This window comes from Pinus tabuliformis, chromosome 8 (assembly GCF_031772625.1).
Source record: "Pinus tabuliformis cultivar Carrire ecotype Pingquan chromosome 8, CPIR1, whole genome shotgun sequence".
NCBI classification, from domain to species: Eukaryota; Viridiplantae; Streptophyta; class Pinopsida; order Pinales; family Pinaceae; genus Pinus; species Pinus tabuliformis.
In genome coordinates, this window is record NC_142294.1 from 1,792,631,401 (window position 1) to 1,792,656,788 (window position 25,388).

The window sequence follows — 25,388 nt, forward strand, 5'->3', positions numbered from 1 at the left end:
CCCACAACAGAGCAAGGAACAGTCTCCTAGTTTCTAGGAACAGTAAAAGGATGAGTCATCAAGGACCAACTGGAGAGTTATGAGCACCATCAAATTTGAATTCATGGAGTAATAGGTGTCAAAAGGAGTGTTTAATTCCTAGATAAGGTTGTTTTAATCATAATGAGGAGTTACACTCCTAATTGTTTTAGGTCTCTAGGACTGCTAGTTAGTTGTCATTTGCATTTAATAGTTGATTTTAAGTGTCAATAGGTGTCAGGTCAAGTAGAATTCGAATTTTCCTCATCCTAGAGGAGGAATCTAAGTTATGTAAAAAGCTCTATATATAGCAGAAGAGCTAATGTACAAAGAGTTGGAAAATTTTCAGAGAAAGACTCGTATTGTGCCATTGTAGAAGATTATGTTTTTATGAATGCAGGGTTTGGCTTTACTTCTCAAGATTCAGAAGGAGTTCAATGGTGGCTTGTTTATGTTTGTCCTTATTTCCTTATGTGCAGTAGTATGAATGTATGATACTTAGAACTCATTGACATGCTCTAACTTCCTTCATACATTCATGGACTGTGTTTTCCTACATGTCTCTATGTGTTAACTGATATATTGAACTTTGATGCGCTGACTTCCATGTTTAGTTGATACTGCTATCATACTAAGTTTTTCTGACTCCATAAGCCCAATGGATGTTTGTTGATTGTGTTTCAACCACTTACATTTCTTCATTTGTTAAATAGAGTTAGCCATCTAATCCATTATCAATATCATTAAGCATTTGAGAGAGTCCTCTCAGGTTGAGGAGGCTAAGCCTCAGCCAAAAGTAGGTCTGAAAGAGTTACACAAGGTCTTCCTGGTCAGCAGCCTATCAAGGCTAGATTTTGTGATAACACAATGCATTATGACTTGGCCTTGGAGAGTTCTTTGACTCAAATAAATTCTTCTTACAATATGTAACATGCCCAAATGGGTCATTCATACATGACAATGACTTTCTTGACTTGTAGACTCAATGACAAGCCCTAGGAACTCACAATGGTAGCTAAACCTAAAAATAAATTTCCTTGAGCATGAAACCCATGGCTTAAGAAAAACAATAAATTTATTTTTCTTATTACATCAAATACATAAAATCATGATTACATATGTCATTATGAAGACCGAACCTAGTTACATATTTCAACAAGTTTTGCCCTAGCCTTTGGCCTAACTTCTAGTGTCTCTTGGTTCTTGTGCATTATGATCTCTACTTTTCTTTATGTTTTTTAATGTATAATTGTTTGATGACATAACCTAATGAAGTAAATGTTATAAGGAGACATATATATCAATGACAAGTAATTATCATGAATCAGAAATTCATCCCTGTAACTGAATTTCCAACAATCGCAGCTTATATAACTCAGTCAAGCTTCATATTTACTTCTTGACTTCGCACATGTGGAGAAGAATAGAAGAGAGAGGATGTGTGTGATCCGAATTGCTCAAGGTGGAGGAGTCACGTGTATTTATACTAGTAAAATGGGGTGGACTTTGACCAAGTGTCACACCCATTCTTTAGTGGGGATGGCTTGACACTTTGGGGCCTGCATGAAGCCAAAAAATAGTTAATTTTAATTTTCATAATCTTCCTTGGCCGACTTAGGAGGGCCTTTTTGGCATGCAGGAATAGCTCGCGACGCTACACAAAAATCAACATGGACATGTGCCAAATTTTCTGCACCAATCATAATGCAAGGCCTGAAAACAGTGTAATAATCAATGCTGGTGTGTGTGTGTCTATATATATATATATATATATCACAATTGGGTTCATTGAATGAACATAATTTCCTTCGAATGCATTGATTTTGATGCTGTCCATGGCATATTGTTTATCAAGTATTAGCAGCATAGTTATGATTGTGGAATAGTTTTCACTTGCCAAATTATTTGGTGTATGATGGTTTCATGGTGTTCTTCTGAATGATCATGTAAGACAATATGTTGAAGATTTGATTTTCTCTCGCTGCAATATAATTTCTTGGTTGTCATAAGAATTTTGGGATTATTTTTCAATTCAAGCATCTTCTTGTGTAACAGAATCACGTTTGAAATCTGCAATAAAGTCATCACTCGGTTTGAGAAGTTTCCTTGTCAGTGAAACTTAAGACCAACACCACCTGAGTTAGTTGAATCAAGCACACTAATCCTAGGCCACTTTCTCCTATACTCTTAAGATTACTTCAGGGATTCCCCCCTAGGTTAAAGTAGTTCTTTCCGTTATCCTAAAGTGTGAAGCAAAGCTACCGTGGTGATATTGGGTAGATTGCCTGATATATCCTTAGGCTTTCCCCTTTGGTAAGGTTAGGATGTTTCCTCTAGAGAGAACCTAAGTGATAACATATCGAAGATAATACCAGCTTCAAAGAAAAAAAATATGTAGTGCAATGGCCTGGAAAGAGTGTTTAAGCCCTAGGTAACACTAGGAAAAGTGATAATCCAGAAATCTTAGTTTCATCACTGCTAAGAAGCCATGTGCAATGCCACTAACCAAAATGTCTGGATCAATAACTTAAGCCAGCCCTTGCATGTGGAATTCAACTAGCAAAAATTTTTTGGATCCATTGCTAAATTGGGTGAAAAGGATGATCAGAAACACTGGTTCCATAGTTACAAAAGTGATGCAACTGGCAGAATAGTCTTGGATCAACACACTGAGAAGTGATCTACAATCCCAATTCTGCAATGACAAACCCTGGCAATGCCACCAACCAGGTAGCCTAAAGTAAATGGAACCAACTGAAGATCAGCAAATCTTGAAAAGGCAAGTCTCCAAAGAAAGTGATCTTCCTTCAACGCAAAATAATCTCTACAACAAAATTAAAAGTCTTGAGAATAGACACCTGGAATAAACCAGCAGGGAAATCCTCAAGCTGAAGTCTCTAATACTACAGAAGGCATGCAAATCATCTCCAAATAATGCATAGACCAGGATCAAATAATTTCAAATAAAGCACCCTTCTCTAGTCAATAAAATAACAACACCACAAAGACAGGGCAATACTCAAGTTAGGCTCCCTTTTGCATGCAAATGCTGGTCATAAAAGCACCAACGTAATCATCCCAAAAGGAAGACTCTAACCAGAAGCTCTATTAACCAAAGTTCAAAATCAAATGGAACCAACCAGTGAACTCAGATTCTACAACAAGAGAAAATAAATAACAAAGATAGGGCAGCACTAGAGCAACCACGTATAGCACACACAGCCCTAAGAGAGAAAAAACAGCCAAATACAAGAGTGCTAAAGAGATAGAACCTAAGAACAAGTGAACTATAATTTATGGTGCTCATAAGCTAAATCACTTGTATAATTAATGAAAGAATAATGACATTATATGAAATATTACAAATGTGAGTTGTGTAAATATGCAACCCAATGGGTCAGGTGCATTCCACAATTGAGATTTTGAGGCCACATTGACTAGGTTAACCTCAACCAAAACTAAATATAGGAATAAGATCAGCCATGGCAGAGAGTAAGCTTGCACCATTTTCAACAAATCCAGGGCATTTTCTTTCATGATAGAATTTTCGGTGTCCTGCCTTGTGAGCCCACTTTGGCTTGTGGTTGTTATCTATGTGAATTTACAGTACCATCTTATCAGCAACTGCAGTAGTATTTCACTATGCTAGGATTTCATTCCACATTAATATTCCTTATTCCACTTGTCCTAACTTGTGTACTCTGGTTTATAAGCTTTTTACAATGAAAACAAAAGAAAAAGAAAAGTAACATGACTTTTATCTAATCAATCATTTTGTAATTGTTCTCACAGCATTCATGATATATCTATGGTCTCCATCCAATAGTCGAACTAATAGAGTATTGATTTCCTTGTCAAATGAATTAGTTGAGGCTCCCTTAAATTATTGGTTTATTCAAGAAGTGATAGATAGTTGAATATGTCAAAGGAGATTTTTTGGATTGGTGGAAACGCAGTGTTGTTATTGCCCCCATTGGGGCTCAATTTCCCAAGTAACATGTTTCTCGATGTCCCACCTTTTGATAGGTGAACTAACATGTTTGTCCAAAGTCCATTCAGAATCATCATTAAGCAAGGAGGGGTTGAATTTAAGGAGGATGTCTGATCTTTAAAACAGATAAAAGACTTATATAAGTGATTACAGTGAATCCACAAAGTACTGCCACTGTAACCTTCAAAAATAAAATTGGAGCATCTAAAGCTACACTGCTTCAAATTTGAAAATAACATTTCGTTGAACCTTTCAGCAAACCTGAAATGTCTTGTCAATGACTTACAATGTTAAAAAAAAACCTATTGAAAATCAAGTGAAGATCCACCGAAAAGCTGCCAAATTAGGAAAGGGTTAGAAACCAGAAGGAAAATGTCATATGATACATGGATTGCAACTCATTCTTTCCAAGATGAAACGCAATCCAAATCTCACATTCTAGGAGACCACAATAATTTAAAGAAAAGAAAGAAGATATGAAATTTAAGGCATAGCTGAATGGTACAAATTTCTTCTGAGGTACTTTACATCCATATAAGCTTTTTGATATTTTAGAAAGAATCATTGCAGATAGGCACAGAACCTCATGATATGACAAGCTGCGCTTTTTGAATTTTCAAAGCTTTTCACTGCGGATGGGTGCTTCACTTGAGGATGAGAAAAACTGCCCCACTAGGCATGTAACTACTGCTGCATATTATTCATCATCAGGTTCAGCAAAGAAATCTGGCTCATCAGGCTTCTGTAACTTGGGCAGTTTATTAGTTGAACAATCAGAATTGACAGCCTTGAGCCTTTGAGCCCCTCTCCTTGTATTTGCAGCAAATCGAGAGGCCAATATTGTGGCCCCTAGACTTGGATTATGGTGAGGAACTTTGGCCATGTCTGCAACCGAGGTACCATCATTGTCTGTACTAGTGTCATCTTTTGACGGAATGGTGGTGTAACTTGTAGGACTGAATTCTGGCCTTTCATCATAGTAGAAACTCTCCTTCCTTTGAAGATCTGCTGCCATCTTTCTTCTTTTGTACCGCCGCCAAGCTGCTTGTATAAAACAGGCTGACCATGTCCTCCATTGGTGAGAATAGAAACGAAATGTATGTTGAAGCTTCTTGCTGTGCAAACGCCTGAACTGATTTGCAACAAACTTCAAATCTTCTGCCCTCAGTGCAAATGCATCCACTTCCACCAAAGTTTTAACTGTCCTTGTAGAAGCTGGCAAGTTTAAACTAGATTTTGGATCCAAAGCCCAAGTGAGCAGTTCTTCACCACAGAACTCACCAGGACCCAGTGTAATTGAATTGAAAAAGCCACTTCTACCCCCATTGGTGGTTGTACTCTCTAAATACCCACGAATGATGAAGAGCATTTCAGTCACTGGATCTCCTTCCCGAACAATATATGTTCCTTCAGTGCTAAGTGCAGACTGCAAGCGCTCACATATAGCATCAAGAAGCAAATCATCCATTTGTGAGAAAAAAGGGACCTGCATAAAAGAATCTGATTATAACCCCTTTTATCCTTTTAACATACAAATAAAGCTAATAATCCATTTATTTATGAAAAATGTCACTAAAATATTGAAATCACCTATGCTCCATCTTTGCAACTCTTCTGCTAAGAGATTCAGAACTTGCAAGTTGATCAATATAATGCAAAAAAGGTTATTTAAACTATTGTAGATGAACTATGACATGACTATACATATGTCGTTTACATCAATCTTAATGTTGTTTTCCGTTTGTTGGAACAAAATGGGCACCCTTTGTTGAAAATGTAACTATGGTTGGTCTTCATAATTGCTATTGTACTTTGCCATTATGTAATTATTGTAAAATTATATAAGAAGAACAAGAAAATGATTTTGAAGCATGGGTTTCATGCTCCTTTTACTTATTTAATAGGTCAAAGACTCCATTGTAGGCTTCTAGGGTTTTCTTGGGACATAAAAGTCATTATCACATTTATTAGACCCTTCTTGGGCTTTTATATCATGTAAAGAAGAAATATTTTGAGTCAAAACAGTCATATTTCACCTCCTCACCAAGTCGGCCCAGTTGAGAAATATGTAACTAGGTTCGGTGTTCATAAATATGAAATGTACTTTTGATGCTTGTATATTGTAAAATGAAAGAAAGAATTATTATTATTTTGGAGCATGGGTTTCATGCTCAAGGTCTTTTATTTTATCGGTCAAGCACCCATTCAGTGCTTCTAGGTTTTGTCCTAAGAAAAGAAGTCAAACAAGTCATTGTCATTAGTTGAATACCCATCGGGCACATTGTAACTTGTAAAGAAAATTACTTTTGTCATTAAAAGTGTCAAAATACCCTTCAAGACCAAGTCGGCCTGGCAGCTAGCAAGTCGGCCTAATGTGAGGAGCCACGTCCACCTTGGGAAGCCTATACAAAGGACCTAAATTCTTTGTGTCTCATTCTGTTCTTGGTTGTCTTCCATTGTGCATTTGGTTTATGCTCTATCTACAATTGCTTAATTGATATTGTAGCATAAAAAAGTTACGTAATAAGTGATTATTACAGAATAAAACATCAGAATTTTAACATTTAATGGATGCACACAGAAAATGTATTGAGGAATTTTAATTTACAGCCACTATATCATGATGTACAGTTAGTCAATTATATTAGTTTTATCATAAATATGATTTTCACACATCTATAAGGTCAGGAACAGAATAGCAAATGGTCTTTCAAAAGCTGGAAGAACACTAGAGCAAGGAATCTGGTTAGTCTCAAAAAATCAAGAGGGACTTCTCTGAATATGCCCATGAACCTTGGCTTTTAATCTGTTCTGGTTTCTTTCCAGTGTCATGTATAATTGTTGGTACATATGCTGACAAAAAATAGGAAAAAAAAACGAGTACTTCAATTCTCATTTTCTTACAGGTGATGAAAGAAAACTTTTCTTGAGCTGATTAAAGAAAACCTTAGTTATTGTTTGGATATGGTATACAAACAATGAGCCCACGGAGCCTTGGACTGACGGTGAATGGGTGCTCTGTTAAGGCAATACATGCGAAAAGGTCACCAGTTCAAATCCCCTGTTGATATTTATGCCACAGAAAAAGAGAAAAACAGTATACAAACCATTGTAAAAAGGAATATGAGATATAGAGAAATATAACAGGCTGTAAAAGCCTTTTTGAATGCTTCAAGCATCTGATATTTGTAATTTTGTTGATATAAATAAAATTAGAGATTTCTTTTCATTTAAAAAAAATACATAGTAACTTTCATGATGTGTGCACAATTTGACTTCCTCCCAAAAAAAGAAATACATTGTATAGAAGCAATAGTCTTCATACTCACCCGCCGTACAAGGTTCAAACATAAGTGTCGTTGTATATCACGACGGAGGTCTGTAGGTAAGCTCCGCAAAAGTGCCTCTTCATCAACTCCACGTGTGGCAATCCATTTGTACTGAACATAGCGACGAACACGTTCGCGTAGATCATATGGAAGTTGGCGGTGTTTCATCCATTCTTCTGTATCCCTTCTCTTAACTCTCCACTCTTCAAGCCTAATTGTTAGAGATTGCAAATAGGTCTGCAGAACAGAGTATAGTTGACCATATATTTTAGTAACAGAAGTAAACAAATCATTTATATGCTATATTGTGATCTCATAAAGTACACAATCTGATATCAGAATAAAAAACTTTAAATCACAACAAAAGAAGAAGGCATTATACTGTTTAATCAATCCAGAAAACATAAAAAATATCAGCAATGAATGCATGCAACACTCATATGTGCATTATCATTCTCATTTTTAAACATTCCAAACAGTGTGTAAGGAAGAAAAGAGGTAGATGAAACAATTAAACGATCAATTCCATCTAAGTAGATAGTTTTTAGTTCCTTCTAAAGTTAATAAACATGTCTATAGTTGAATGTTTTTGAATTTATATTAGTTGGGGCTATGATTCTACACTCAAGATGTAGGGACACATAACAAAATCGAGGTAACAACAATGGCTAAATTCTCTCTAATGCGAAACATACATGTTCAATCACTTAGAAAAGAGTCACCTTGTGTCAAGCTCTACTGGGGAATTTGATTGCTGATTGCTAAAGTGTTTCCTAGAAACAATGTTACTGGGAGCATTCTTTCAAGAGCTGCTCCCAGCCCAGAACTATGCTCTGAACTGTAATGTCAAGGGAGCACACTCCCTAAAATCTGGGGCACACTCTGGGGCTCTCTGGTGCCTGCCTTGCCACTCTAGAAAATGTGGTTCTCCCTAAGACATTCCCATCGCAGGCAGTGTGCTCCCTTTCTGCTCCCTGGTTCACCCAGATACTTCATGCTCCCGTGGAAAGAGAAAAGAATGAATTGTATTTTAATTTTTCTCTTAAACATGGGAAGTGGCAGAGGCTTAGAGTTTAGGGAAAACTCAAGGGAGAAATTAGCGCTTCTCCCCCACTGTTTTCTTCATGACATTCATCTTTGTGTGCTTGAGCCTAGAGTGGGTAGCTTGGTCTTCTTGTTGAATTTTGAGGACAGAAAATTCGCAATAGCTTGGACAAGAGAACAGAGGTTGCCATCTACTATTGCAAATAATTATAGAGCTAAAGAGATAAAGCCCAAAGCATATTCTTTGTAGGTTTATGTATATCTCTTTATTGTTTTTCTTATGGTGTGGTTTCTCTATGCTTGTGGTATACCTTTCAATGTTCTTTACTCCCCCTATTGGCATGATATGGTTTAGGCCATCAACAAAGCCCCAAAAGATATAATGGCCCCAACTATGACAAAGCTAGAACTATGTTACTAGAAAGGGTAAGAGAAAAACTCCAAAGAGCTCTGACATTGTTTACAAATAACTTAATAAGTGAGCAAATAGTGGAGTATCCATTGTACCTAACAATTAGACAAATGTTAGAAACCAACAACTGTTAAATGTTCTTTGTGTTTTGGCTAATAGTGCAACATTTCTTGCAGTGCATGACTCCTCATCTATCACTTTGTCCCGAGGATGAACCACATTAGTTGGTTCGAAACGTCGACCAAATCTCAACAATGTGATCAATCCGAAAGACAATACTATTACCATTAATGATGTTGGTCCTTCTAATCTTATTCAAATAATCACTAATAATGTGAAAAATTGTAGGGGAGCAAAAAAAATCATTGAGTGCGTTCATCCTCATATCTTTTGGTCTGGGGTTTTAGAGCCCACATTGAACCTTGCAATGGATGATATTGTCTAGCATAAGAACTGTAGATGGATTTATGACTTCCACAAGAGAGGAAAGAAACTCATCAAATTTGTCAACAGGCATATAATGGTCCATTACTTTCATGGCACTCACTCTAGGTTGCACCTTCTTAAGATCGCAAAGATAGATTTGGTAGCTATTTTCTCACCTTCAAGTGAATATTGAGGGTGAGGCAGGCTTTGGGTGTGTTGTTGCTCATATTGTATACGCATTGCGACAACAACTTGGGTCAGGGTTGTCACTCTAATCCCCGAACTCTCTGTTCTCGCTGTCTCTCAACAACAGGCTATGGGGGGTAGTCCCTATGGAAATATGAAGGTGAAAGGCAAGTTGGCAACCAACAAGTCCGGGAGACACGATTGAGTGGCCTAGCTAATTGATTAATTTTAGCAAGATTAAAAGATTAGATTAGATTGAATTGTGCGAACAATGCCTTATGGTGTCAACTTCTTGCTTATTATCAATTAAATGCCAAGTAACTGGACAGACAATCGTTGCTATCCTATATGAAGTGCAAATCCTACAAGCTAGGTTAAATGCAAAATCTGTGATGGTTTTAAGTTAAATGTCCATTCTAAATATAACCCTCCTCTTAACTGTTTTGGAATTAGTCTCTAGAGTAGGTTGTGGGATGGAAGCCAACGGGAAGCAAGCAAAGGCTTGGTTAAAGATATTCCAACCACCCAATGTCTCCGACGTTGCAGAGACTGTGGCTCTGACGACTGCAAGGTCATCGTGTTAACCACTGGAAGAGGGTCTAAATTCCTCAAGCCAAATTGAGAAAAGGTCGCCCTAAATGTCTATCAAACAAGCTTATGCTTGGAGGTAAGTTATTAGTGCAACAAGGCTTAGAATGCTTGTGCAAGGGGTATGAGTGAGTCTTGAGTTAAGATTGTTTATGTGATTCAAGTACCTGATGTTGATTATCTTATAACAAGAGTACTTAATAATATATTGAAAGACAATATTAAACAAGACCAAGTGCTTAATGATACAAGTGCCAACAATAGGAAAGAGATCTTCTCAAAATAATTCCACAAAGATATTGACCAACAAGACATAACTATGATAGTAATTAAGGAAGCTTATAGCAATTATCCACTTAACAATTAGCCAATAATTTCTGATACAAGATGCCAATAACAATCACTTGAGACAATCAGAAAGTTTTCCAAGATATTCCAATGATGATTTCACATCAAGATTATGCTCTTTAGACAATGTACTTTAATGCCAATTTTCAAGAGATGTTCCAATTAGATTAAAGCATTTAGAAACTCGAATGCCTATGTAGATTTATCATTTACCAGTTTTATTTGCCAAGTTTCAAATGCCAACACAATTAGATATCAAAAGAGAAGCAATCAATTGACAAGATACCATGTTTTAAGTTTTAACACTAGATCAATATGCTCAGAGAGACTTAAATCATTCAGCACAATTATGAAAAAGAGTGGTTCTTATGTGCAAACTGAAGCTTATGGAACTTTCACCAAACAACAAACGTTAGACCCAAGTTCATAAAACAATACAAGTAAAGTTTTTCCACAATGAGCAATTTAGAACATAAACAAGACTAATTTTTATGCAACTTATGATGTCCAATTTTGGTTATATAATTATGAAAACAGTGAGCTACCAATGTGCTAAAATGCCAAACCAAACTTGCCAATAAAATTATGAGTGAATTACACTTCTGAAGCTGCACTTTGCAATGTTATATCAGATCTGGTCACACTTATGACAGTCAATAAAAAAAAATGTGAAATTTAAACAAGGCTAGCCCAACTCATGCAGTTGATCCCTCAAGATGTTAAGCAAGTTATGAGTTGATTTTATGCCAACTTAGAGAGTGTTTTATCACTGTTATGAAAGAGATAAAACTGTTGTAGCAAAATAGTGAGAAGAGCAAGTGTTTGGAGGTCAAAACAAAGGCCCAAGGCCTTGAAGATCACTTGCCTAAGTTGCCAAAAAAACTTCCAATGAATTGGTACCTAAAAACACAAAACTTGAGCCAAAATATCCCTGCAAAACCTACCAATATTCAGTCCAGAAATCAAATGCACCCACAGAGATGGAAAGAGGGCAAAGAAGGAAGAAGAGAGGCCAAAGAGAGGAACAAAGACCAAAATTTGGCCAAGGGAAGATAGCGGCTAGGGTCAAGAGGCCTTAGAGGCCTGCAGCACAAGGTAAGGAGCCCTAAGGGGCTCCCGGCAGGCCCCAAAGCACTGCTTCTAGGCTTGAGGGAGGGCTGAGAGGCCCTTAAGGGCTGCAGCCTAAGGCTTTAAGGCCCTCTAGAAAGGGAGACCGAGAGGAGAGGGGGGGTGGGCGAGTGGCCTAAAGCCCATGACCAGGCCTTCAAAGGCCTAAAAACACCACCCCTATGTCCCAATGTGTGACCCAGGATTGCCCCTCATTCCCTACTCCATTCCACTTATTTATCACTTGCTACCCCATTAGAGGGATGTACCTTTGAAGCAACAAAACTTATAGCTTGCTGACAGATTAGATTGCATTTAGGTTTAAAAAAATTGCATATTTTATTTCTTGTTGGTTTATGGGCTAACATTAAGCATGGGTGATCATAAGACACCGTGAAAAACATGTTGCCCCGTGGCTTTGATCTTTGACATGTGCAGATAACAGGTCTACGATGACCAAGAGATTGTTGGAGTTCTCGTGACCTCCCGTTCGAGCAGCCTCGTCCACTTCTTCGAGAGATCACGTCCCAGTTGGAGCCAGATGTTACCCACCACTTCGTGGGTGATATCCCCAGGAGAAATTTTCTCCATGATGAACCTCAGTCGGCAGCCAGCAGCCCCTTGCAGCCTCCTACTAGCTCGTTGTGCCATTTCTCTACCACCTGAGCCAGCCATGTGGTCCCTCACCCACTTGTATTGATCGTATGTTTGAAGGTGGGCCTCCTGAATCTAAAGGTATGTCTTGTCATTTAGTAATTGAATATTGGATTTACTTATCATGGATACTTCTAGGTATGAATTGATGGGGAGATTTAGTGGAAAGAGTGGGCTTAGTTCGTGCTCTTGTCCCCTTGATCTCTTTTGGGTGTTACCCTTGGATCTTAGTCCCATAGGATCTCCTTTATTGACCATTTGGTTCTAGGGTGGTACTACTTGGGAAACCCTGGCTTTGGGTGCGTGATCCCACTTCTTTATCTGCATATATTACTTCCTTTCCACTCACTATACCCCATTCATCATTCTTCCACCTGGGTCCACATAGGGGCAACCTCCTTATCCCCTTGCCCCCACTTTGGATCAAGCCTGGAATGATACCCCGGAGGTTGAAGCAGCTAAAAGAAAAAAGAAAAAGTATAATTGGCCACATTTAACAGGAAATTGTACCACAAAATGCAAAAGATGGCTGGGACAAAATAATTAGCACGTGAGCAAAAGCCAATACATTAGCTTTGCCCCAATCCATGGTCATCACCCTAATTCCATAGGGCCTAGATGAGCCTCCTTTATCATTCAAGAACCCATATTGTCCCAACCCCTAGAGGGCAACGAACCGCCCTACCTAAAATGGGTTATCACCTCTATATCTTACACATCATGGTCTTGTCCTTTAAGCCCCGAGCAGTTAATTAAATAAAATTCATAAAAGGCAAAAGGCATATAAAAAAGGGTGGAAAAATCAAGGTTGGGGCACCTCATGTACCACGATTACTCCCTCCTACACATCACATACCCAGGTGTGGGCTTCCCCTTATCTAGCTACACCTATACCCCAATATGTGGTCCAGGATTGCCCCTCTCATTCCCTACAACATTCTACCTATTTATCACTTGCTACCCCCAGTAGAGGGATGTACCTTGGACATATTATCCCCTTTAAGGGTTGAAACCACCTAAAAAGGTACTTGATTAACCCCCTTTGGAGCTTGGAGACACTAGCACATGCCAAAGCCCACTATGGAAGGGCATGCCATTATGAAGTGCCCACTTTGTTATCCATGATTTGCAAACTCTTTTACACGATGAATTTAATGACTGGTTCTATTGGAATCCTAGGAGATGCATTAGATCTTATGCAGGATTACAGGTGGTTTCCATTTGGGTTTGGCCTCCCTATACAGAATCCTAACCCCCAAAGGTCTACTTTAGCACATATAAGGTGTGCATAAAGAACCATTGGCCTCCACAGCAGCAGAAAGCACTCCACGGATCTTCATCGATGCTCAAAGACTACTAGTGATCCACTTTTCGGATGATGGTGATATGCTTGGTACATTATGCCCAGCAGTCTCCCATAGGAGCCCCACACTCTTGGCAGGTGTCCCAGGACTTGTACGATGTCATGGAAGCATTCATTCCACCTCTCGGACCCTTGCAGAGGATCTACAGGGATCTCCAATTCATATGGAGACCCATGGGGTCAGTTATGTGCCCTCATACCCACTGGGAGCACCACAGGTCTACTACTTGGAGAACAAGGGTCCACCCCCTTGTCCATCATATTCTAAGGAATTTATTCCTCAGTATGGCACTTCAGGACATTATTAGGCCTTTGAAGGCATCCCCAAGGCTAGACCTCAATGGGATCAATTCAACCTTTTGAAGCAGATATTCGTGTTTGGTCCTTTCCTTTCACCTTGTCCAGGATAGGAACATCATTGGTAGCTACATTCCATCCCCGAACCTGGACTGGTTACACTTGGCTCCATGTGGTCCCACTTCTCAATAAATATTATTTGTTAAGAACCATTTGGGAATCCAAGTTTCCCAAGGATTATAGGGATTGAGAACCTTATCTATAAGCCTATTCCTTCTCCCTCAACCCTCCAATCCTCACCCCTTACCCCTGGAGGACTAAGTCCCTTGCTTAAAGAGCAAGCAAGTACCATTCTTCACTCCATCCTTGGGAAAGGGTTTCCAATGTCACTTTCCACCTATCCATTGACATATACTTTACACGTGATCCCTACACTATCGGGACTCCTCCCATCGGTGAAAGTCTGTAAAGAGTAAGTACGATTTCCAGTTTGTGAGTTTACAAAGGCAGAGGGAGTGACACGGAGCCTTAGCTCAGTGCTTGAAGGGCGCAGTTTCTGCCGAGGCAGAAATCCGCTGGAAAAGAAGGAAGACACGAAGAAGGGGAATTTTCTCCACAGATAACTTTCCGCCAAAAAGTTTGAATTTCTCACTTGCTGAACAATGCTAAGCATTGACTAGAGGAGTCAGTTCGACAGTTGGGTAAGATGGCATCACATGGGCTCAAAGATCAGGACAGGTTGGAAGGTGCTTCCAACTATGTCATATGGAATACCAAAATCTTAGTTGTTCTGGAGGAATATGATCTCGAGGCCTACATCAATAGTGTTGTAGTTGTTCCTGCTGACAATGATCAAAACAAAAAATACAAGGTTGAGCAAGGGAAGGCAAAGAGGCTCATTCTCGATGGAGTTCGAGATCATGTGGTCTCACACTTGCAAGGCAAGGATACAGCCCGAGAGATGTGGGAAGCCTTGTCTTCTCTGTATGAAGGCTCTTCCGAACAACGGAAGATGTATTTAGAGTAGAAGTTGCAGCGAACTTTGATGCAGAAAGGAGAAGGGGTGAACCTCTATCTTCAGCGTCTTCGGGACACTAGAGACCAGCTTGCTGCAGTGGGGTCCACTCCTCAGCCAACCGTGATGGTGAGGATAGCCCTGAATGGAGTCTCGAATGAATGGCAAGTTTTCGTCCAAAGCATATTGGGCAGAGAAAAACTACCTTCATGGGAGGAGATGTGGGCGGCTCTTCAACGGGAGGAGTTAAGGACGGACCTAGTGAAGGTCAACCTCAGTGGCAGCAGTGGGACTAGCATAAAGACGAAGGAGGAGGAGGAAAACGCAGCTCTGGCATCGAAGGGACAGCAGAAGCCGAAGCGAAAGAACGACATTTCGAAGGAGAAATGTTTCAGTTGTGGTGAGATGGGCCACTATGCATCCCAGTGTCCTTTGAAGAAAAAAGACAAAGATGAGAAACATGATCCTAACGTTGCTTCAGCAAAGATTGACAAGGATGAGTTTGCCCTGAGTGCCCACGCATCTCGAGGAGGGAGATGGGGCAATATTGAGTTGTAGTCGAGAGGACTACATGTGGGCAGGATCCTTGAGGAGTCCACCTCTTGGATCAATTCCTTGCTACAGGAGCCCATGATTCTGCAATAGCGAGATGGACTTAGTGTCGGATGATGCAATGGAGTGTTTGGAGGACAATTGCAATAGTTGGGGACCAAAGACTGATCAGCGCAAAGCAAGGTTGACAGCAGTGCAATTGGCACGGTGCAAGAGTCAGCAGCAGTGCAGAAGACTTAGAGGGTCAGAATCAGCAAAAGTCAGATTCCAACATTCATTGTATTATGTTGAACACAGTTAAGTTCAACAAATTTTGGATGATTTTCAGTTGCTTCTCTCAGCAACTGAGTTGCAGTATGGATGCAGTGTTAGCAGTGGCAATGCTAGCAACATAGCAGATGCAGCGTTTGAGAGGGAGTTGTAGTACGGAAGCAACAGTGGCAATGGCAGTGGCAATGCCATGGGCAGCAGTACAATAGCAGCAGCAGTGCGGAAAGGAGGTGCTTCAGAAACAGAGCATCATGCAGGTGGACATTGTTGCTAGAGAACTTTTCTCACTAAGAGGGAGTGTTAGTTTTTGGTGGCATTGGAAGTGCTCTAGCCTTGAAAATTGGTGGAGAGGCTAAGGCACATGAGTTCTAAAGAACCCGAAAACCGTTTGGTGAAATTCCACCCGGATTGTATTTTATTAAAATAATTAATATTTTTAATGGAGTTCCTAAGTCTAAACTTAGGGATATTAAAATATTAATGGGTATTAATCAGAATATGTGTGAGAATGATTTAGAAGGCGGATCAAGTCATGTTTTAACCTTAGCCGTTGATTAGAGACTTAACCTCAGTCGTTGAAGACTAAACAGGAAAAGCATAAGATGGAGGCTTAGGGTTCATTTGAAAACACACACACACACACAGAATTGATCTGGAGTTCGATTTCTAGGGGTAGGAAGCTGAGAAATTCGAACTAAGCGATCATTCAGCAGCAGAGGAGCAGTGAGAATCCGAGAGAAGGACTTTCCGGAGAATACTAACAAAGAGGCAGAGAGAGCTTGCAAAGAGGCAGCGCAGTAGCCGAGAAAAGCTGATGTTGGTCCAGTTTGGGCCCACGCAATCCCTACGCAGAGCCAGAATGGGCAGCGCAGAGCAAAAAATTTGTCTGTCACGCAGAAGTCAAAACAACCGGAACTGCCAGAACTGTCGAGAACGGTCGGGATAGCTAACGCAAAGTGCAAAAGAGGTGGCGCAGAGCCTGAAGGGATGACACAGGGCCAACGCAGAAATAGACGGGGTTAGCCAATCTTGTGCCGGATCAGCCGGAATTCTACCAAGTGAAGTGAGATAAAACTCACTCAGATTTTCCGCCAGTATTTTTCTTTGTAAATAATTTCTAGATGAGCATCCTAGATTTGTATTCAAATATTTCTCCTGCATAATAATAAACCCTCAGAGTTGCTGCACCGATTTTCCCGCATTGGGTTTTTCTGGGGGCTATTGTGTTCAAAAATAAGTGTGTCCTACGTATCTTGTTCTTTGCTCTATTTTTTGTTTCATGAGATCAAATATTTAATTAGTGTAGGTTGCAGAGGTAATTTGCTTTAGTATTCAGAAGAATAACTTGATGAATGTAATTTAAAAAATCAAGTATATGTAGATTCAGATTTGCTATAGTAGGGCTTTCTTCGAGTCTAGGAATTTTCACAGTACTTGGAGGAGGACTTGGTTTAGGAATTGGGTCTTTGTATCTCATTTAAAGCAGATTCTATAAGAAGAGGAGTTTTCCAGGTTTTCCCCTTGGAGGGGTTTTACCCTGGTTGAGAGCCTAATTTCTATGTTCTTTTTTGTTACTATTTTGTTCTTGATATTTGTTTGATGAAAAGATTTAACTAAAGAAGAGAAAGAAGACTAAGTAAGTTCACAAGCAAATATTAAGGTTAAGGAAAATATGGATTAAAAGTTGTCAACTTTCATTTTCCAACACATTTAATCTGATCACATGTAACTAGACTAAAGCCAAACATTCAAAACAAATTAAAACTACATATTACAACCATGGAAACAACCACACATAAGACAAAAGATATAGAAAAGAGTTTGTAAGGTCATCAATACAAATATTCAACAAGGTTTATTCAAGATGGAAGCTCCCTCAAAACACAATTATCGAAAATCCAATGTATCTACCATCGCATTTACGAGAAGAAAACAAATACAGTTTGGCAGTTCAAAGAATCAAGAAGCGAAAACGTAAGCATTGTGGAGAAAAATAGGGCCCCATACCAAGGTTGCTAGAGCGTAGAGAGGAGTGAGAACGTTTTAGGGAGCCAAAGTGTCGAAAATTCATTTTCAAAAAATACCTCAAGGGAGGAGCATCTACTATATATGCTTATATTATATTGCATTTATACTAGAGAAAACATGTAGAATGCTAAATTAGTTGTAGAATATACGAAAACAAGCATATATATTCATTAATGAAGTTAGAAATGGCATCCATTGTACATTAATGATTAACCATTCAGGCATAGGCCCTCTAAAATCTAGATTCTAGCAACTACAAACAACCATACAAATTTTTAAGCCAAATGAAAAAAAGTAGACCATTAACTTATGGAATGAAATAGGTTATCTAACAACTATCAACAATAGCATGACCAAATAGTTATGATTATAAAATAGGCTATTTGTACACCGGAGGATGAAAACTGAAAGGTCCTGTCACTCCAAACACTAAACCAAGCTAGTTGTTAAACACCTCTCTACAGATAAGTGTTCAACAATTGTGAAAGCACCCATGTTTCCAAATGTCGTAGTTGTGGGGTAGCACCACCATACATGTTCCACCACTCTTGACAAGCAATGTTCCACCATCGCTTATATCAAGCTCCTATTATCATGCTTTCATGCACCCTGCAACAATGAGTTTGGAAAATGAAGTGTGATAAGCATAAAAAAAATAAGAGGCTCAACCTATGGTACCCTGATAAGCCCCTTTTTTATTTACACTCTTAGAAGTCAAGGGAGGATTCCCTGTTCAGAAGTAGGATCAGCAAACATATCGGCTTGGATGATCTCAAAAAAAATCATATGGTACCCTGATAAGCCCCTTTTTTATTTACACTCTTAGAAGTCAAGGGAGGATTCCCTGTTCAGAAGTAGGATCAGCAAACATATCGGCTTGGATGATCTCAAAAAAAATCATACTTTGCTTCTCTCACCTTTAACCTAGTTCAAAACAATGCCACAACAAAGTATTTTATTCCCGAAAATCAAAAGAAAACTAGCTACAATAGTCAGTATTTCCCATTTTTTTATTTAACCCAAAAAAACTAACACTAAAACTAAGATCCTAGTTTGATTGAAATTTTGATTTTGTGAGCAAAAATTCAAAAGACATTCAAATATTAAATGTGATATGTTCGAATGAAAGAGAAATTCAAGACAAACATTTAATCTCTACAATGCACGAAATTCAACGCAATGTTATCAACAAGATAAGAGAGCATGGTGGTTGGGCGAAGAACCAATCTTTATTCATAACTTCCCAAAAGGTTGGAGTCAGCCATGATAGCCAATTACAAACTGGTAATGGAGATCTTCCTTTTGTACAATAGCGGAGACAAGAAGAATATAGAATGATAGGAGAATGCCAAAGAATTTCTGATGATGAATGGGGAAGAGAGAGCTCTTATTTATAGTTTTTTGGAGCCAAAGGGGGCGCCCACTTCTTCATGCATGATGGTTGAGTTAAGTAGACCTAATAGAGGGTAGAGTGACAGAGATGTGGAGTGAATGAGTGAGATGCGGTGCGGATATAGAGTTAGGAGGCGAGTGAGGTGCACGATAGAGATGAATAAAGTGGAGTGGAAGTGGCATGCATGTGCAGTGAGGTGGAGTGTATGAGTGAGATGTGGCGTGGAGAGAGAAATAAGAGGCGAGTGAGATGCAACAAAGAAGTGAGTGAAGTGGAATGGAAGTGGCATGCATGTGGAGTGAGGTGGAGTGCATGCCATGGATGTGGGAGTTTAGTTGAGTTAAAGTGGGCATTCTCCTTTTTATTTTATTTTTTGTTTTATGCATCCATTTCCCATGCATGATATGCCATTTGGAAGCCCATCATTATGCCATGTGTCCACTGTTGAAATTTTAGGGCATCCTCTAAACTAATAATTACTGCTTATGATTTCCATTAGGTTAATCTTTATCTTGTGATCTTTTCCATCATAAAGCAATTAGATAGAGGAGCTCAACAGAAAAGAAAAGAAAAAAACAAAAATGTCATATAGATCATAAAGAGACAACCACACAACAACAAGTATTTACCCTGGGAAAGCCCAGCAACCTTTTTCTTAGATAAATTTTTCACTTCAACAAGAGACGCACCTAGACATTCTAGTCATTTACAAGGTCAAAGTGACCAATAAAATAAGCTTCGTCAAACTTGGTCCATTAGCCTCCTAGTCAAGTCAACTGTCTACACAATAAGTTCAATTTGGTCTGCTCTGCTAGGGTAGAACTCCATCCTCATACTGTGTCTTAGTCTTGTTGCCTTTCATAGAGCTTTTGATCCTCCCACAAAGTGCTACCTGTTGAATTTGTAACTATGGTCAGTCCTCATAATTTATATTTGGTCACTTGATGTATTTGTATTTACCATTGTAAAGCATATTTATAAATGCTAAAGTCAAAAGAAAATTGATTTCAATCAAAGTCCCATTGCGATTTTTTAAACATGAAAATTTGAATTTTTTAAATGTATTTTTTGGCTCCAAAAGTTGCCAAGTCAGCCTCCCTCCAAGTCAAGTTGGCCCTGGCTCAAAAGAGATCCATTAGTCATAGACAAATAGGCAGTGTGTCCTCCTCCACTTGGGCATTTGATTTCTCTGACATAGGACAGTTTCTAGGAAGCTAGCAAAGGACAAGAAGGACGAAATAGGACAAAGAAGAAGGATGAAATCTATTTCTTTCCTCTTTCTTGCAACTCGCACATGTGGATTGATATCTCCCTCTGTGGTTTGCATTTTTCTGGGCATTTTGTTGCAGGGGGGATGAAATTTTCTGGGTAATTGGGCAACTATTGCAGAGAGAAATTTCTGGGGCAACAGGATATTGCAGGACTACTCAAAGAGGGACTACTCGTTGAAGCATCTTGAAGTCTAAGGAAAGCAAGAAGGGGTCTTGTCATCATTGTTATAAATATAATTTATGTAAAAGTAATAAATATAGATAATAAATAATAATCATAATAATATGTAATTAAATAATAATTAGTTAAACAAAGAGGCATGTCTAAGGAGACATGACCGTCATGAAATATAATTTATGTAAAAGTAATAAATATAGATAATAAATAATAATCATAATAATATGTAATTAAATATTAATTAGTTAAACAAAGAGGCATGTCTAAGGAGACATGACCGTCGTGAAAGGGTACTTACCTGACTATATATAGAAGACCCTCACTCTCAATTGTATCATCATTCTTATTCATACATTTAATATATATTCTTGTATCTCAATGGAGATCTACATATTCCAAGTCTTCTGGAGTATTTAACGTGAAGAACGAACTTTGTTCGCTTAAATTGGTACCAGAGTTGTTCGATCCTCTGGACGCTCAACCGCTGAAGAGAACCAGTCTGATCCTACCTTTGGCCATTAATCCTTCGTCAACCTTGTTGTCGTCACAATTGAAGCGTTTCGCTACACAAAGTTGGAGTTTCTCTGTTTCGCCAATTTTGTCATTCAGGGCTTTGGCCATTAAATGGACAAAAAAAGAAAGAAAAAAAATAAGATATTCAAAGAAAAAAAAAGTACATGTAAAGATTAAAAATTAATTAAAAATTTAAATCATATAAAAATTTAAATTTAAATTTAAATTTAAAATATATATATATATATAGTCTGATGTAGATTTTTAAGGAGAATATTCATATATATAAAAAGGTTCTACATTATTGATAATAAGTGCATGATAAAATTAAGAGGGAATCTTTCCAAATATCTCTAAAACGATATGTAAGAGAAGGAAGAGTAGATAATATTATCTTGATTCTTCATTAAGTGGTTTACAAGCTCGTGATTTTAGCAACCCATGGTAATTTGCCATCGTATTTTCAAGGTAAAAGGAAATCAAGAGGAATAAAAAATCTCTTTATGTGAATGGTACATAAAGTGGACATATATTTTATATTATACCCCAAAGAGGTGAATAGGCATGTTTCATTAGGGTTGTAACTTTACAAAAAAAAAAAGAGAATATAAATATATGTAGAAAAAAAAAGGAGTTTTAAAAAAGTATATATATATATATATATCAAGAAGGATATTTTTATAAGAGATATAAAAGGTTTTACAAGGAAAATAATATATAAGGGGTTATAAAGTTTATACATTTGACTAAAGGAAGATAAAGGGGAAATTGTTAAGGATTCAATACTAAGGTTTTAAGGAATAATAAGTTTGAAGGTTTATTACCGATAAAATTAATTAAAAAAAAAAAAATTGGTTCCTCCTAAAAAAATAGTATTGTGGAACAAGATTATAATAATATTTTATTATAGAGATTAAAAAGGGGTTATCTTCAAAAACCCTAATTTCATCTTGAAAACGGCAAATGGAGTCTAATTCAAAAAGAAAGGAAGGAAAATTTTCCTATAAAAGTATTCCAATTGCAGATTGTAGATTAATTACATTAAAAGGGAATACCCAAGGGAAGGAGATTAATATCACTATCAGCACAAGTCACAAGGAAAATTACATTAGTGTTAATCTCGCAAAACAAGCATCAATTCCAGAGTCAAACATAGGAGAAAGAACAGATATTTTTGGCAAAAAAGAATATGAAATTAATGACTTACAAGTAATAATTGACCACTATGAATGCACCTCTCAATTCTGTGTCGTAACTATGTTTAACCCAAAAATTGACATCATTTTGGGTCAACCTTGGTTAAAAGAATTGGGTACATTCATGTTAAACTTAGAAAAAAAGATTTTGATGTTTCCTTACAAGAGGAAGATGACCACCTTCCAGGATGTGACAATGAAGTCAAAACCGATAAAGCCTTCATCAAAAGACTTTAAGGATATTTTGGAATTAATGTTTCAAGATAATAAAAAAACTATACCAAAGAAGTAGAAAGAGCTTGAAGAAGTCATCTCCAGTAAAGACAGAAATTTCGCGCCTCAGAGAACACAATGAAAAACTACTCGAACAAGTCAAGAAAGCTAAGGCCATAAAGAAGGAACTCAAGAAGCACTTGTTGGAACAAGAAGAAGAAAATTTACATTTAAGGAACCTTAATCAAACATTATTAGAACAAATCAAAAGTTTAAAAGATGATAAGGCTACTAAGAATAAAATCAAAAATCCAAAATACGAAAAGGTTTTACGCCTAAGGAATCATAACCGAAACCTCCTTACACAAATAAGAAGCTTAAACGTGACAAGAAGTCACTAAATGACAAGTTGCAACAACTTCAAGTAGTATAGAAGTCTCCAGTTGTTTCAGTCCAAGTTGAAGAAAATGGAATGAATACCAATCCAGCGAATAACACAATTCAAGAAGTAGAAACCTCAGTTTAAGAAAAAACACACTCAGATGTTGAAACAAAGGAAATTCCATGTGAAGATTTTGTAACCAACTCGACGACATCAGAACCTTAAGTAACTCAAAATCTAGCCACACACATGATAAGGGAAACCAAAGAACTCTTTATCTACATCTGAATCACAAGCACAGACATCTTAATCAATCTACTAATCTGTGTCACTCGGAACATAAACAACAAACTTATGTTCCGAAGAATACTGAAGTGCGCACAACTCGTTCCAATAATAACAGTTCATCACAAGTTTCCAGTAATCGAAAGATTCCACAAAAGATTAATTTAGGATGGTCAAATTCTTCCTCTATGCGACAATTTTATATATCACTCCAAGGATCATATCAACTTGTATCGAAGAAGATGATTGTACCGAGACGAGAAGACATTCATAGCAGGAAAAGAGATAAAGCCTTTCATTAGTAAGCTTTGAGGACAAAGCTTTTTGAAGAGGAAGGCAAAGTTATGAAAATAATTTATGTAAAAGTAATAAATATAGATAATAATAATAATCATAATAATATGTAATTAAATAATAATTAGTTAAACAAAGAGGCACGTCTAAAGAGACATGACCGATTGGGAAAGGGTACTTACCTGACTATATATGCAAGACCCTCACTCTCAATTGTATCATCATTCTTATTCATACATTTAATATATATTCTTGTATCTCAATGGAGATCTACATATTCCAAGTCTTCTAGAGTATTTAAAATGAAGAACAAACTTTGTTCGCTTCAATCATCATCAAGGAATCAAGGTGATCTCCCTCTATTTGAAGGTTCACTTTTGAAGGAAGAAATCTTCATCAAAGAAGACATCTTCTATTGACGTCAAAATCAAAAATAAAGAAGGCATCAAGTTGAAGATATTGTCATCAAGAAGCATCTTCACTTGTCAAGTAAGTACTCTTATATTTATGACTGAATCTGCTATCAAAATGACTTCATATTGCAAGGAAAGCAACAAATTGGTTGGGTCATCAAACTTTCTTGCATGGAAGAAAAGCACTGATTTGATCTTCATAGAAAATGAAATTGTTGATCATGTTAAGGGTTCAATCACTAAACCTACAAAGGAAGAAGCTCAAGCCTTGGGAAAATATATGAAAGGGGAAGTAAGGGCTCAAAGGATTCTTATAAAATCTATCAAAGATCCCCTCATACCATATGTATCAAAATTGGAGACATCAAAAGAAATATATGAGAAACTAGTAGAGTTGTTCTCTGTAAGTACCACCGGAGAAGTAATATCCTTGAGAAACGAGCTATACAAAATGAAGATCTCAAAGGAAGATGGAATAGCCTCATACTTTATGAGTGTGTCAGAAATAAGAGATCAACTACAAGAGTTGGGAGAAATAATGTCTGACAAAGAAATGACCACCATAGTGCACAATGCACTAACAAAGGAATGGGCCAACTTTACATCAAGTCTCTATGGAAAGAAGGAAGCTACCCCATTCAATGAACTTTGGTCATTGTGTAAGATTGAAGAAACCAAGCTGAAGGCAAAAAGCGATGTAGGATCAAACGAGCAAGTACAAGTGTTTGCTACCATGGCTAGGAAGAAAGGAAAATTTGGAAGGTTTGGTCCTCAAAAAAAGAACAAGAAGGATATGTCGAAAATCCAATGTTATAGCTATCATGAATATGGGCACTACAAGAGAAATTGTCCTAAACTCAAGAAGGACAACAACAAAAGAGGAAGGGAAGAAGCCCATGTCACCGAAGAAGTGGAAGACACTAAAAAGAAGAAATCAAAGGAGGAAGTAGAAGATATCTACTATGATTGAGATAATCTCCTCCACCAAGTTCTTTTCAAATTTTGTAAAATATAGCTATCATGGAAGGAAACATTATAAGCGTGATAGGATGAATCATTTTAGGATGGCAACATAATAGCATACAATTGAAGCAAGAGCTCACGACATCATTATAAGAAGCTTGAAAGATAGTTCAAGTAGAAGTCGATAGCAGTCATCATAAGAAGGAAGTAGCTCTTAGTAACCTCATTGAAAGCATAAGTAGTACTTATGGGTAGAAGAAAGTCATCTAGCATAGAGTTCATCATACGCCATCATCATTAGAAAGGAGCATTTGCAAGATGAGGATAATCAAAATCCTTCATTGGAATCTTCATTAGAAGGTTCACCTCTCTTGGGAGAAGAAAGTGTCTCGCTAAATATAAGGATGATGGCATGGTGACAGAAGAATGCAGCATAATTGAAGAACTTTCAAGCAAGGAGAGGAAACTGTTGAAGGAAGCTTAGATGAACAAAAGAAGGAAAGAGGTATGTATGCATGTATTTGATTAAGTCATGTCATCATATGGTTGCATGGGTAAATGCTCTATCTCATGAGCATGATCGAAGACAAGGGATCTCCTCCTTTGGGAAGATGCATGAAGGCATGGTTCACATATTGAGTAGATGAAATCAACATAAT

At 37.7% G+C, this 25,388-nt stretch overlaps 1 protein-coding gene across 2 annotated transcripts in view; it reads right to left on the reverse strand.

Annotated features, from left to right (window-relative positions):
* Positions 1-4,228: 4,228 nt before the first annotated feature.
* LOC149243390 (protein CNGC15b-like) overlaps positions 4,229-25,388 on the reverse strand; it is a 132,026-nt gene continuing 110,866 nt past the window's right edge. For both annotated transcript variants that reach the window (XM_089374496.1, XM_089374497.1), the window contains exons 7-8: positions 7,339-7,575; positions 4,229-5,495 (exon numbers count right to left, since the gene is read on the reverse strand). In XM_089374496.1, coding sequence (XP_089230622.1) covers positions 4,707-5,495; positions 7,339-7,575 — 1,026 coding nt within the window. In that variant the 3' untranslated portion in view covers positions 4,229-4,706. The remainder of the gene's footprint in view (positions 5,496-7,338; positions 7,576-25,388) is intronic.